This window comes from Dromiciops gliroides, chromosome 4 (assembly GCF_019393635.1).
Source record: "Dromiciops gliroides isolate mDroGli1 chromosome 4, mDroGli1.pri, whole genome shotgun sequence".
NCBI classification, from domain to species: Eukaryota; Metazoa; Chordata; class Mammalia; order Microbiotheria; family Microbiotheriidae; genus Dromiciops; species Dromiciops gliroides.
The window spans coordinates 257,328,565-257,344,219 of NC_057864.1; the positions used below are offsets into that span (position 1 = coordinate 257,328,565).

The window sequence follows — 15,655 nt, forward strand, 5'->3', positions numbered from 1 at the left end:
CTGTTTCTTGAAGATCTCCACTCCCACCTCCTGATGCAGCCTGTTCCACATTTTGGATGTCATTACTAGTTGGAAAGTTTTTCCTTACAATCAAGTCTAAATTTTCTTCATGTTTCCTAGTTCTTTCAGACCAAACATTTAAATCTACCTAGTCTGTATTTAATTGAATTTGTTGAATGGATTGGGATCCAAAAAAAAATTTTAATAAAGAGGTAGCTGTTTCTTATCTTTTGTTAACTGAAAAATTAATAGAGCTGCAGGAAAGGAATCCCATTTTGTAAACTTTTTTTGTCATGGACTCCTTTGTCAGTCTGATGAAGTCTATGGGCTCCTTCCCAGAATAATGTTTTTAAATGCTATAAATTACATAAGATTAGAACAGAGATAAATTTTATTGAAATGTAGTTATCAGACCATTTTTAAAATAAGCTCATGGACTAACCTCAGGTCAATAATCTTTGGTTTGGTGTTTATACCAATATACTGTACATCTCCCTATAGTTAGCTCTGAATGGGACTTGAAACAGCAGACTGAAGATGGAGAATTTAAAGCTATTATCACTATGAAATTAAGGTGCTGCTCCTTCTGTAGACTTTTAGATAGAGTATAGCCTTAGTTTAATATGTATCTGGTTTAAAAGTCATGAATTTTTGGTGATGTACATTTGGATTCTCACTCCTCCTTCTGGCAGTCCAAAATTAAATTATCTACTCTGTAGGTATTAGCTACAATGAAGTAAGACCAAGGAATAATATCTTCAGGAACTGTAACATGGCTGATATTTATTCCCTCTATCATATGATAATATTTTGAGAACATGTTCTATCTTACTGTCAGTACTAAGCTGCTACTGTGTGCCTCCCAGAAGTACAGTAGCCATCATAAAACTAGTTAGTTCTAAGAGATTATTTGAATGATTTTCATGGGAAGGAAAACTCCTTTTTGTACCAGTATTATCTCTTTGAATTTCCTCAGTACAGACTATTCATTATAACTATTAAAAATTTTATCCGTGTGGATTAGAGGTGAATTTCCCCCTTGTTGTTTAGAATTACCAGCAGTTGCAGAGAGATTTTATGGAGGATGATCACGAGCGAGCAGTGTCGGTGACTGCTCTATCTGTCCAGTTCTTCACTGCACCTACTCTGGTGAGTAGTGCTCGCCTTTTCTTCTTAACTGATAGTTGGCACTCCTTGCCTTTTTTTGCCTTCTTAATAGAACTATGAGCGTTTGCAGAGTGATTATGTGACAGATGACCACGACAGAGAGTTTTCAATCGCAGACCTCTCAGTCCAGATATTCACGGTTCCTTCACTTGTAAGTACTGAAAGACTAAGAAGAATTTTCCTCTTTTCTGTTAGTGACACTAAAGCCTTAAATTTTAAACTGCTAAGATTTACATATACCCAAATACAGTAATGCTCCACTTATTTTGAAAGCCTGCCTGACTTAGGACAACCTCAATTGTTTGGAACACAGCACCATGAGAAAAAGCTTTGTAGCTGTGAAAATAGCTGTCACAAAACATGTGAATTTTATTTGTCAGGGGAGTTACTCTTAAGACTACAACCACTTAGAGTTGCATGTATAATTAAACCTTGGTTCTTGTATTTCTTGTAGCCAGATAGCCAAAGATAGGGGAGCTGCTAGAAATTGATATGCTGAGACATGTGAGAGAGGGAGGAGGCAACAAAATTATCAGCCCTAGCAGGTGTATTACTTCCCAATCCAGTAACTCATTAAAATGACTCCTACTCACCAAGATAAGATTAAATTATGTCCAGTGACATGTTTAATAAGACATAGAATGATGTAATACATATTTGAAATATTTTCATCAAAGGTGAAGTAGTAAATCTTCAGTTATCTAGAAGAAATATAAAAAATATTTTATACCTCTGTCAAAGGCTCTATACTAGCACAGTCAGATATTTAGTGAAATTTATCTGATGATACTGGATAAGTGAGGCATTACTGTAGCCTTATTTTGTAGTGCAAGCTCCTTGAGAGAAGAGATTGTATCACTTTTTGTATTTGTATTTCATTGCCTAGCACATAATGGGCATTGTAGGAATGCTTGTTGATTGATTGATAAGACTACTTTTACTTTATTCAAGTTCTAAGCGTGACAGAGAAAAGTGCAGAATTAAATAAAATTATTTACATCGCTGAGGAATGGTGGGGATGAGGATGAAAATGTTGTCAAGACTGATTAATTTATCTGTTTCAAACTAATTAGACTAAATACACAGGCCAGATCCCCTTAGGAGCCAGTGTAAAAATTATTCTATGGTCACGTTGTGCCAAAGCCTGAACAGCCCTGTATGTGGTGTCCCTAAGAGAGTTTGGATAATTCAGAATATATCCCCATGACTGGTAAACTGCTGAGATAGCATGTTCTTCTGGCAATAGTATCATCTTTTTTAAAATAAGAATGATTGCACTTGAGGTTATCCTTTAACTTTTTCTTTTCCTGATTAAAACAAAACCCTGTTTCTTCAAGGTCCTATTTTCCAACCTTTTAAAAATCATTTAAATTTACCCCCAAAGTATCACTGATTTTTCATGTCCCTAGTCTTATTATGGCAGGATATTCCATAAAAATCAGCATCTTGAGTGCTTGTTTATTTATCAGGGTGCCAGACTTGCCTTTCAGCACTAGTTCTGGCTGATTTCTTCCTCAACTTAATTGTGATAACATCTCCGACTCCCAAATACTCTGCTTGCTTTATTTTTTTCTCTCTCCATGTATATTCCTGGTTATTCCTGGTCACTTCTCTAATTTATGATGCTCATGTAATTTCTGTCCCTACCTTACAAAGTGCTAAAGTCTTTTTCCCACTCTTGTCCAACTTAGTCATATCCATGACATAATCTCTCCTTCTGGATATCGACAAAGGTATTGAATATGACCGAATCCATATCCCATCCTTGAAAAAGAAACTCTGTTTGTTGACATCCATGAAATAATAGGTAGCAATTCTTGAGACTTGGGTAAGAGCTAGTTTCATTCTCAGTTAATAATAGGATAGTCCAGAGAGATTATGTTTTTAAATAATTTAATTACATTTTATGATTAGTATGTATTCCAATTTATTTGACCAAATGTGTGTGCTGTCTACACCACATACAGTACAACTCAAGAGGAGTTGGTGAGCACTGAGACTTATTCTTATCCTATGAATTTTTCCAGAGTGTTAGAGGATTTGCCTTGTTATTTTGAACATACTAAGTTAGGTGTGTGGTGGGAGACTGGCATCTCTAAATGAGGCTGAGAATTACATAGAGTGAGAATGTTAAGGTAAGTAACAGATTGATATTCTGAAATAAAGTGAAGAAAAGACATATATACACACACACACACACAGTAGAGTCCCAAAGATAAGTGTTATCATGGTGAATTGGAGCTCTATAATTAACTCTAAATATCTATTTCATTCGTGTAGAATGGCACCTTGAGAAACTATTAGCAATTTAGAGATTAGAAAGTTACAAGGTAGGGGCAGCTAGGTGGCGCAGTGCATAGAGCACCGGCCCTGGATTCAGGAGGACCTGAGTTCAAATCCGGCCTCAGACACTTGACACTTACTAGCTGTGTGACCCTGGGCAAGTCACTTAACCCCAAATGCCTCACCCCAAAAAAAAAAAAAGTTACAAGGTACCAGACTTATAATAAGCAGTTATTAGAGACAATAGCAAGCCCCTTTTGATCTTTCCTTTGCCAGCAGAACTATAATATGTTAAGTCAGATTTGGGCTTTAAGATTCCCTGGACCAAACTAGTAGATAACTCTTCTTGTGTTAAGTAGAATAGTAAAAATGACCCACTCTGTTAATTACTGGATTTGGCATCCAGTCAAAAGAATCAGAACCCTGAGCAATAAGTTTAGTGGTTATAGAATTATAGATATAGAGATGGAAGGAACTTCCGAGGTCATCTAGACCAACCCTCTCATTTTATGGATAAGGAAACTGAGAGTCCTAGAAGTTAAGTGACTTGCCCAAACTTACACAGCAAGTAAGTGGCAGAACTTGGGATGTGAACTCAGGTCCCTTGATTCCAAGTTCAGTGTTCCAGATTTAGCATGCTTTCTACTGTGCCACAGTGCCTCTAAGCAACTGTTAGTACCAGAATCTGAACAAATTACTGGCCCTCAAAAAATCTGTGGTCATATTTTCTGAAATAAGACAAGTATAAATACCACATTTTGTGCCATTGAAATTTATTAACAGCTTTGAGGTTTCCTTTAACCTTGAGACTTCTTTTCATCTTTTTTTCTCAGTACCTTGGGCTATATTGTGTCTAGTCTCACTTGGGAGTGAAGTAATGAAAACTCTTTCATCTTCCTCTTTGGAACATTTTTCTCTTACCCTTTCCGTGCAAATTTCTGAGTTTATAATCGTCATGAGAGTGTGGTCAACCTGACATGGCTTGTTACTTCTTCTTTGTTTTATAAATAACATATGCACAATCTAATCTGGGTAGTCACTTAGTCCCTTCCAGTACACTGGTCCAAATACTGGGTAATATCAGGTATACTCAGTGGGGTTAGAAGGACAAGACTTAAGGAACAATCTATTGGAACAGGAAAGCAAAATGGGGTCATTGGGAATATCAAAAGGTTACATTCTGTCATTATAGTTGGGAAGTCTTGACTAAGGAGAGTGCATGAAATAAGGTCTGACACTTATAGAGCTCCTCTGGCATAGATTTCTTATTATATAGCTTATATTTCTTATCTATATATACACATTAATTCAAATAAATATGTAGCTTAGTTCTGCCATTGAACAGACCATTATACCTTTCTTGAAAAACAAGGACCTCTGTAATTCTTTGACCTTCCTGAATAGTTTGTATCCTCAGTGGGAAAACAACAATTAACAGTAATTAAGAAATATTAGCAAATATCTATTATTATCATGCCTGGGGGGAGAAATAGGCCCTAACTAAAAATATGTATAGTTTATGAAATCCTGTGATTCTTGCTTTATCTACTCAGTGACTAGGTATTTTATTACAAAATATTCTAATATACTTTTGTTTAGGCTCGAATGCTAATCACAGAAGAAAACCTTATGACCACCATCATCAAGACTTTTATGGATCATTTAAAACATCGAGATATCCAGGGCAGGTTTCAATTTGAACGATACACAGCCTTGCAAGCCTTCAAGTTCAGGAGGGTTCAGAGCCTTATTTTAGATCTCAAGTAAGCAGTTGCTTTATTATTAAACCAATTAAGACTTAAATTATTATCTAATCAGTGTACCCAGCTACAATTCAAGATGACCCATAATAAAACGCACTTCCTACCTCCTGAGAGAGAGGTGATAGTCTCAAGATACAAACTAAGACATACATTTTTTGAAGTGTCCAATGTGGACATTTATTTTGCTTGACTGCATCTTTCTTTCTTCCTTTCTTTCTTCCTTCCTTCCTTCCTTCCTTCCTTCCTTCCTTTCTTTCTTTTCTTTTTGACTTTTATTTTCCAAATAGTTCAAATATGGCCTCAGACACTTAACCCCAATTGCCTCACCAAAAAAACCAAATTACATGTAAAAGCAAATTTTGACATCAATGTTTTTTTAAACTTTGTGTTCCAACTTCTCTTCCTCCCCTCCCACCCCCGCCCCATGAACTCAAACAATTCAACATAAATTATATATTGACCACATATTTCTTATAGGATTTTTTCTTTCTTTTTCCCTTTGGAAAAACAAGGTGAGAAGGGGGAAAATAAATACCTGTTAGTTGGGAAAAAGTAAACTAAACTTTTTTTAAAGACTTTAAATGTTAAAAACTCCTACATTTTTCATAATTTCTTTTCATTCTATTTAGATATGTGTTGATTAGTAAACCCACTGAATGGTCAGATGACCTGAGACACAAGTTCCTAGAGGGATTTGATGCTTTCTTAGAACTGCTAAAATGCATGCAGGTATGTGAACCAGCATATTAAAAAATGTCAAGAATGATTTTGTTTTTGTAGATTATTACTAAGATAAGTCCCATCACATTTAAAATATTTCTTAACTTGAGGCTAAATGTACATTTGGGAAATTAAAGGTATGACAGTTTGGGTCCATTTGGGTCCATTTAATGAAAAAGCATTATCAAGATGTTAAGTGGAAGGATCTTACCTGGAATCTATTTATTAATCTAATGTTACAGAAGTTTTTTTTATGTAATGTTAATATTTTCAATTGTTTCCTTCATTTCTTTTGAGAGGTACAACTATGTTTATTATTACATGTCCACCTATAAATACATACATACATATTGTGTTGTTACAATACAATTTACTTGATTTGGAAACCATAATATTAAATTTTCACCATCCTGATTGTTTGTTTGATAGATAGTCATATACTACAGTGAAATTATTTTTCCTCTGTTTCTATTCCTTTTCTGGAAAGATCCTAAAAGAGACGCTGAATTTTCCAGCAAGGAGCAGCTGTTAAATTTTAACTAGTTTAATTATAAAAAGACAAGTGGACTGCTATACATAAAGTTAGGCATATGAACCAATTTGATCTTTCAGTTACTTTTTAAAGGGAAAAAAGTTTGTTTTATTTTTAATATACTGCACATATTTTAGGATTTGGCTTTTCCATTTAATTAAATCTGCTAATTCCACGGCAATTAGACCTAAATTCTATAAATTAAATTTTTTTTTTTAATGAACTGAGGTAGAGAATTTAGCTTTTCTGTTTTTCTGTTGTCTTTTTTTCTGAGACTGGAAAAATGCTTTACTTTCAAAGGGGAGAATAATTATGAAAAAGAGTATACTCTGAGATAGTATGGGATAGTTGGACAAATTTTAGCCTATGACTTTTTCATTCATTTTTCAAAATCTTGCAACATTTTTTATACAAGATCATTGAGCTGAAAAAAGGATTTTAAAGATTCCCTTTAATAAAGTGTAGTCTATCCCATATGGGACAGTTAAATTTCAATATAATTATTATATTAAATTTATAATGTATTTTGATTTCCAGTTTATATTTGTTTTCTCTTAGGGAATGGATCCAATTACACGCCAAGTAGGACAGCATATTGAAATGGAACCAGAATGGGAAGCAGCTTTTACATTACAAATGAAATTAACACATGTCATCTCCATGATGCAGGACTGGTGTGCTTTGGATGTAAGTGTATACTTATGTGTCACCTTACACACAAGATCAAAGAGATGGGTGAAGAGGAGCTTTAATGGATCTTGTTTTCAGTGAAGATTCCTTTTATCCTAAAACAGAAGTTCATGAGTACATAAAAAAAAAATTGTCATTGTTTGTACATTTGTATCCATGAGTTATAAGGATTAGGCCAAAAACTATTTTTACTTCTCAGCAGTTTCCAAACTTTAAATAATCATTTCCACCTTCTGAGAACAATTTTAAGACAGTTAGTTGAAGACATTATGTCTAGTGAAGAAAAACTTAACTTTATATTATGCTATTTGATTGACACTCTTTGCCTTAGAAACTATGATTTTAAGTGTATCTTGAGTGTATTCTTAGAAGGGTAATTTGCCTTATCAGGTATCTGACTTGAGAAGGTCACTAATTCACCATTGCATATGATTCCTGGACATCAGGCTTTTAAAAGTAGATAGGCCCCATACATGTATTAAAAAACAATACTACAGGAGGCGGCTAGGTGGCGCAGTGGATAAAGCACCGGCCCTGGATTCAGGAGGATATGAGTTCAAATCCGGCCTCAGACACTTGATACTTACTAGCTGTGTGACCCTGGGCAAGTCACTTAACCCCCATTGCCCTGCAAAAAAAACCCAAAAAACAAAACAAAACAATACTACACCGTAGGCCAGTGGCACCCCAAAGGTGTGCCATGAATTATATGATACTTGTAATGGCAGGCTACTGTAGAACTCACCCTCCAATTTAATGAAATTTAGACTTGAAATTGCATACAGACCATAGGTGTTTCCCCATAGTGCTTGAACTACTATGCTGTTGTAAGTATACCCTGTAGCAGGTACTATTGTGATATAAAAAAACTAATTGATGACATAGTCCTTGCTTTCTAGATTATGGTTTGGGTTTTTTGGTTTGTTTTTTTTTAACTGAAATTCAATTTAAGCCATTTGGGTTCTTTCAAACCAAAGACCATCCATACATCCATATATTTAATGTAGCATTAAAAAAGGTCCTTGTTAATGTTAAGAAATCAAAAAGAAACTTGAGATAAAAAAAATTTGTATGAAACCTATTCTATTATGAACAATCTAAACACTGGGGAAGGCTTCAGTTATGTACATGAGTTAGCTATCCTGAATGATCAAGAGACAGTTAACTATTATTTATCAATCTGACTTCTGATTCTGTTTATCAGTCCTCCTGATTTACTTATTTCCTTGTAGATATCACCTAGCTCCATGTCTTCATTTGCAAATACTTATTGAGGTGAATATATTACTAGCACTAGGCAGATGACTCCATATTCATACCTTTAGTTCTATTCCATCACCTGTGCACAAATCCTATATTTGTAATTTCAGTCACTGTTTCTTTTCCTTTCTCAAAGCCACTACCTTAATCTAGATTCTTGTAAATTTATGCCTTGATAACTGCAACACCTACTGTCCTTGCCTCACTTCTCTTCTCCATATTCCCTTATTCTCTCCCATAACCAATGTGTATACAGAAAATTCTGTGAATTTTTAAGAGTATTCTTACTAAAAGTATTCAAGTCATTTTCTTGCTCAAGACTACCACATTAAGTACCATATTCGTTCAAAGCCTATTATAATCTAGCTCCACTCTGCATCTCCCACAAAGTCTAGTTTTAATTGGGGGAGGAGAGATGGGCTGCTGGGCCTAAGTAATTATAATGTCTTTTAAAAAATGGGGCCATACTAACCTGACCAATGCAGAAATATGTTTAATGTTATTTTATATACATGTATATATATATTAAAAAAACCTATATCAGATTACCTGCTGTCTAGGGGAGGGGTGAGGGAGGGGAGGGAGGGAGAAAAATTTGAAATTGGAAATCTTATCTAAACAAATGTTGAAAACAAAAATAAGTTTTTTAAATGGGGCCATTGAAACATTTTTTTAATAAGGTACAGAAAAGAACACAAAGAATTTCAGAAGGAAACATAGACAAGCAGAACAGTTATTAAAGTAATGTGGAATTTTATGTTTTTTACATTTAAAAAAGTTAATGGTATGAAATGAACAGTCACAATTGCAAATACAGTCCTCTTTTTGTGTTCTGCTGTATTGGTTTTGGGGGTTTTTGGTGTTTCAAGTTCATAATTTAAAAAAACAAAACACTTAATTTGGATTTAAGGCAGAAAACCCAGGTTTACATTTTGGATTTCCCACTTACAATTTATGTGACTTTGGGCTGGTTCTTTAACCTCTTGGTTCTTTATCTATAAAATGAAGTGTTTTACTTAGATAATCCCTTAGGTTTCTTCTAGCTCTAAATCTATGATCCTGTCTATTCAACATTCATTATTATGAATTATCTTTCATTATTACTTTCAGCCCTTTCATATGTTTCTGTACACACCTTACTTATTCTTATCCCCATGACTTTGCCCATGCCACTCCTTAACGTGGAATACCTTTTCCTCTTGTCTGTATTTGATAACCTCCCCATCTTTCAAGACTCAGCTCATTTCCTCCTTCATCTATGAAATCTTCCCTGACTTCTCTGGCATACCTTTCTTCTGAATAACCTTTCCATACAACAATCTTAAGCATTTATAGTTTGTCAGACCACTTGTACTTTATATTCTGCTCCTACATTGTTTCTCTGACTACTCTGTAAATTCAATGAAAGGATACTTCTCATATCTCTCATAGCACTTAGTATAAGACTAGATATGGGGTAGGTTTCAGATGGTATTTGTTATTTGATTTTGTTGTTGAATCTCCAGGGCCAGAAAATAAAATTGAAATAGGCGGTTTTGTTTGGTATGAATTCCACCTATCCCTGGTAACCACTGCCTGAGGTGGCCCTGCTGTAATGCCCAAGGCTTGTTGCCTTCTCAGAATGCCTCTGGACTTTGTGGGAGTCTTTATGCTGCCTCTGCCCCCAGGTCTTATTCCCTATTTTATCAGAGGATCCTGTTCTGCTCTTAAGTAGACATCAGTTTTCCAACTTAATGTATAATTAGATAACAGTTGTTTTATCTTTAAAACTGGACGACTGTGAGGAAATTCCTTCTATCAGTAAAGGTTGGCAACTACTCTGAACTTTGTGTTAGAGATTTGCTGGTGCACTGAGAGGTTAAGTGATTTGCCCAAGGACCCATAAGTTTGGGGGCAGGTCAGTAGGAGGAGGAAATCTGTCTGACTGCCCAGAATCACAACCCTTTTGACTAGGGCTGACCTTGCTATTTTCCACAATTATTGGTAATTTTACAATAAACTTACAGGAGGCGATGGAAGAGACAGTAAAAATCCAGACCAGTATTGTGCTACTGCTCTGTGATTGCCTGGTGCCTCTGTCATGTCCCCCAACTCAATTAACTTTTCAGAATGTTGTCTAAATGAGCTATTTGACTTTATGATCACAAAACAATTGTCATTCTTGGCCTTGGAGATGTATGTTGGTTGTTTCCGGCACCTAGCTTTTACTGACTAGCACACATCCAATCTTCCCTCCCAGGAAAAGGTGCTGATCGAGGCATATAAGAAATGCCTGGCAGTGTTGACGCAGTGCCATGGTGGCTTCACCGATGGAGAACAGCCCATCACACTAAACCTCTGCGGACATGCAGTTGATACCATCAGATATTGTGTCTCCCAAGAAAAAGTTAGCATTCACCTTCCAGTCTCTCGCTTACTTGCAGGTAAATAATCTCAGAAGATTTGCAGTTTTCTTTTTGTCTTAATTTATAATACTATCTCTTATGGAGTGCAAATCAGCTTAGCCTGTAGAGCAGCCTAAATTTATCTGTATATTCAGATCTTTTAATGACTTTTAAAGATGTTTTATTGATGTCTTTTGTGTTTATATTACAATATTTTTTATGCTACACCTCTGCATAGCTTTTTCTTTATAATTTGAGAACAGCTAATACAGAAACTTTCATAAAGTAGATGCTAATAAATAGAAATGACCTATACATTTGGTTCTTCACACCTGCTGCTTTTATAAATATCTAATTAAATTTTAGGCCTAGGGAAGGCCTGTCACTGGTTATTGCTGCTGCCAAGAGTATTTAGAGGAAGATTTTTTTTCTTTTTTTAGTGAGGCAGTTGGGGTTAAGTGACTTGCCCAGGGTCACACAGCTAAGTGTCTGAGGCCAGATTTGAACTCAGGTACTCCTGACTCCAGGGCCGGTACTCTATCCACTGCGCCACCTAGCTGCCCCTTTTTTTCATTTTAAAAAGATTAGTTTATATGCCCCAAGTAATCAATCAAAAAGAATTTATAAGTGTCTGCTGTGAATATTTCAAGGACTTTGCATTGGAGACCCAAGTACAAAGCCTTAAGCAATCTCTGCTCTCAAAGAGCATTCTATCAGAGCAGACAACAGGTATGTATGTAAGTTCAGGTATAAGTATTTACAGAAGAAATGTAAAGAAAATAAATTCAAAGTCATTGAGGAGATGGAAAGAGAGGGGATCAGAAATGGGTTCATGAGCAACAGAATTCCACATATAAGAAACAGAAGTCCAGTTTACCTGGACTTCTTCTGGCAAGAGAATAATATTGAATGATGCTGGAGAAATAGGTTGGGTCTAGCTTGTGAAAAGGGGCTTTAAAAACCAAACACAAGTTTAGATTGGATCCTAGAAGCAAACCATAGGGAGCCATTGAAGTTTATTGGGTAGAGGAATGACATGGGGCCAGATCTATACTTAAGGAATATCACTTTCACAGTTGTGTTGGACGATGGATTGGAGTGGGGAGAGAATTGTGGTAAGGACACCTACCTCATTGCAAGAAGGCCATTACAATAGTCTAGGCAGGAGGTGATGAGGGCCAAAGGGGAACGTAGTGGTCCCTAGTAAGTAGAATATAGATTGAAGCTATCTGCTTGCCAGGGTCAGGAATCTATAACCTGCATCTCTCCCCTCCATCCTGGAGCCATTTTGGCAGAGCTATCACAGTATTTATTGGACTGATGTTGCCCTCCTCTGGGACACATACCCTGTTAGGCCATGTTAGGGAAAGGGTTCTCTAAAGTCCCCATCTCTTTAATCTTACTAGATTATACAATTCTGAGGCGAGTACCAGACCTACATAAGGATTCTTTACACTTTTACATTGTTTTATGATATGAAAAGACTTCCCTTGGAATCTGGAAGATCTAGGTTCAAGTTCTTCCTCTAATATATTGTAGCAGGGTGGCAATGAGATGTTACTTAACAACTGAGTGATCCATGCAGTCTTAAGATCATAAATTGCAAATAAGTTTCAAATACTCATTGTTGAAAGGAATTCCCAACATTGATGAAATCCCAGGTCTGAACACCCCTACCTCCCTTACTACCACTAAATGTACTAAAGTGGTAGCATGACTCTAGTCTGTACAGTTTGTGAATGTCATTCAGTAGAGCAGCTAGGTGGCACAGTAGGTAGAACACTGGCCCTGAAGTTGGGAAGACCTGCGTTCAAATCTCACCTCAGACATTTAGTAGTTGTGTGACCCTGGACAAGTCACTTAACCCCAATTGTCTCAAACTTCTGGGACCATCTCCTGTCGTCCTGATATATATCTTGCCACTGGACCCAGCTGGCACCAAAGGAGAGAATAAGGTTGGTAACCTTGCATAGCCCTTTCTTACTTAAATCCAGTTCAGTGCAAATCATGACATCACTTCAATGTCATGGTCCTCTTTGAGAATGAAGGACAAACAACAAGAAGTCATTCAGTACAGTGTGCCAATAAAGAAAATTTTCATATGCAGGGTATATATATTTTGAGTATCATTATATTATCTTGCTAGTATGCCTATGTGCCAGACAATGGGGATTTACACCCATTTTGTCGTACCAGGGAACTTTACCCATTCTGTTCTGTCCCTAGAAGTTAGGACATCTCTGGTTCTGAAGTATTTTTCCCAAAATAATTCAAGAGATCTTGTGTGTGTTCATGTCCATGGATATATATGTATTCAAGAGGGCTTGTATATGTGTATAGAATTCATATATATATATATACCATATACAGTACATATTTGTGTATTTGTGAACACATAGGCAGCTAGGTGGTATAGTGTATAGATAGAAGGGTAGACTTGGAATCAGGAGAACTGAGTTAAAATTCTGTTTCAAACACTATCTGTGAATTCATGGACAAGTCAGTTAATCTCTCTCAAAATCAATTTCCTTATCTATAATGGTACCTGCCTTCCAGGGTGGCTATGAGAATAAAAGAAAATACTATTTGTAAAGCACTTACCAATAAATATTGTTACTACGACTACTGCTAATAATAATAATAATAATATAAAGCGTGTTCCAAAGGTCTTTTATAGCTTTAAACTGCATTCTAAGGCTTTTGGAACACTAAAATATAAAACATTATATGCTATAAGTATAAAAAGATATTTTATCATAGAATTTTTGCAGATGATAATTTTTTAGGAACCATTATACAGTGAGAAAATTAGGTCGCACAGTGAATAGAGTGTTAGACCTCATTAGGAAGACTGAGTTCAGATTCTGTTTTAGACACTTACTAGCTGTGTGATCCTGAGCAAGTCACTTGTCCTCTCTCAGCCTTAGTTTCCTTATCTGTAAAATGAAGATAATAGGGGGCAGCTAGATGGTGCAGTGGATAGAGCACCAGCCCTGGATTTCAGGAGTACCTGAGTTTGACCTCAGATACTTGGCACTTACTAGCTGTGTGACCTTGGGCAAGTCACTTAACCCCCATTGCCCGCCCCCCCCCATGAAGATAATAGCAATACATATCTGGCAGGATTGTAAGGATCAAATGAAATAATATATGTAAAACACATTGCAAATCTTAAAGGACTACTATAAATGTTAGCTCTTGACAATAGTATCAAGAATCTGAGCCAATGGCACCAGTAGAATACTAAAAAAGAACATTGGACTAAGACTCTTGTACCAAGCTTCTTTGTCATTAATTAATTCTGTGACCTGAACAAATTATTTGTTTCTTTATCAAATGACAGTGTTGGACATTTTAGACTAGAAGATGTCTAAATTCTCTTTTCAATTCTAAAAATCTATGATTGTGCCTGTTATAAGGACACCTGAAAATTATAGAAGGCTGATTTAGAAAATACAATATGATTTCTTTACACAAGAAGGAAGTATTGGAATCCTGTCCCTTTCTAATTCTAAGGCTAGTTCCTCACTGCCTCCAAATTCACTTAGAAGGCATTCTTGAAAGCCTGTTGATTGTACATGCAGCTGTGGACTCTGGGGGAATAAACAGTTCCCTGGCCTCAATGTATATTCCTCATTAAGGACATAAAGTTATAGGCTCTGGAGGTGTTGGGTGACAGATATTGCAGCCAGATTGTCCTCACATCTGTGAGACAGAATGGCCTAGTGAATTGACAGCTGGAACAGGGCGTTGGTCGACCTGCCAGGTTAGAGGGAGTTACTCATTTTGGAATTCCTTCTATCAGTGAAATCACAGGCCCATTTCCTAAGGATACAGACATGAAACAAGTAGAAAATAAGTCGGAATATAAAGAAACCATGTAGTAGTTGAGTATATTTAAAACACATTTAAGAGATGAATGATATAGAGTAAGGAAGTCCTTTACAAGCAGTGGAATTGGAGAAGGCTCTGGAAGACATGTCCCTTGAGGCCAGCCTTAAAAGAAGTGATAGGCTTGGATTTGAATAAGAAGAGAAAAACAACATAAATGGAGTAATCAAAGTGAAATACAGAGTAAAAAATGCCTAAAGAAGCCCCTTTTTGTCAGAGGTTGTGGGTGTTATGATTCTTTTTTTTGGGGGGGGTGTTATGATTCTAAACTATAAAATCTAAGAAACTTAATTCTGAGGTCAGTGTCAATGGGATCCTAAGCCCCAGGTCCAACACCAGTCTTTGATAGATAGATGTTGTAGCAATCTACTGACAGTGCATCTCGTCACCTGGAAGTGAACTCTCCCCTTTTGGTCTCATAGCAATTTGTACTCTTATACAATATTCTAATTTCTATTCTATTTATTTGTGCATGTGTATTCTCACTTAGACTATAAATTCTTTGAAGGGAGAAGATTGTATCTTTGTCTTTCTGTCTCTCTTAGCTCTTAACATATTATGCAGTGGTGCCTAATAAGAATTTGTTGAATTTTATCCTAAGTTTCAGTTACATGGCCCACTTTAAACAGGCCACGAATCTGTTTAGGTGGCTTGACCCATAATGTTCATTTTGGTTCATTGTAAATGCTTGATTTGCTTTTGCTGTGCTCTGAGTGTATATTTCCCCTCCTAGTGCACTACTAGTACATTTCCACTAGTTAGTCAGCAAATATTTATTAAGAACTTCTATGTGCCAGGCACTGTGTGGTAAGCATAAAAATTATGCTCCCAAGAAAGGCACAGTCTAATGAGGGTGATAACGTATACAGAGTAAATAGAAGATAATCTCAAAGGAAAGGGACTAGCGAGGGAGACGGGAAGCATAGAAGCAACCAAGAAAGGCCTGATGTAGAATTTCAGATGTA

At 36.2% G+C, this 15,655-nt stretch overlaps 1 protein-coding gene across 2 annotated transcripts in view; it reads left to right on the forward strand.

The window, feature by feature from the left end:
* UBR2 (ubiquitin protein ligase E3 component n-recognin 2) overlaps positions 1–15,655 on the forward strand; it is a 154,402-nt gene that overhangs the window by 69,457 nt on the left and 69,290 nt on the right. The window contains exons 11-15 of one of the 2 annotated variants that reach the window (XM_044000706.1): positions 1,051–1,149; positions 5,050–5,213; positions 5,843–5,942; positions 7,024–7,152; positions 10,655–10,838. In XM_044000706.1, coding sequence (XP_043856641.1) covers positions 1,051–1,149; positions 5,050–5,213; positions 5,843–5,942; positions 7,024–7,152; positions 10,655–10,838 — 676 coding nt within the window. Of the gene's footprint in view, positions 1–1,050; positions 1,150–1,219; positions 1,319–5,049; positions 5,214–5,842; positions 5,943–7,023; positions 7,153–10,654; positions 10,839–15,655 lie in introns of both variants that reach the window. The other variant, XM_044000705.1, reaches the window with a different exon arrangement.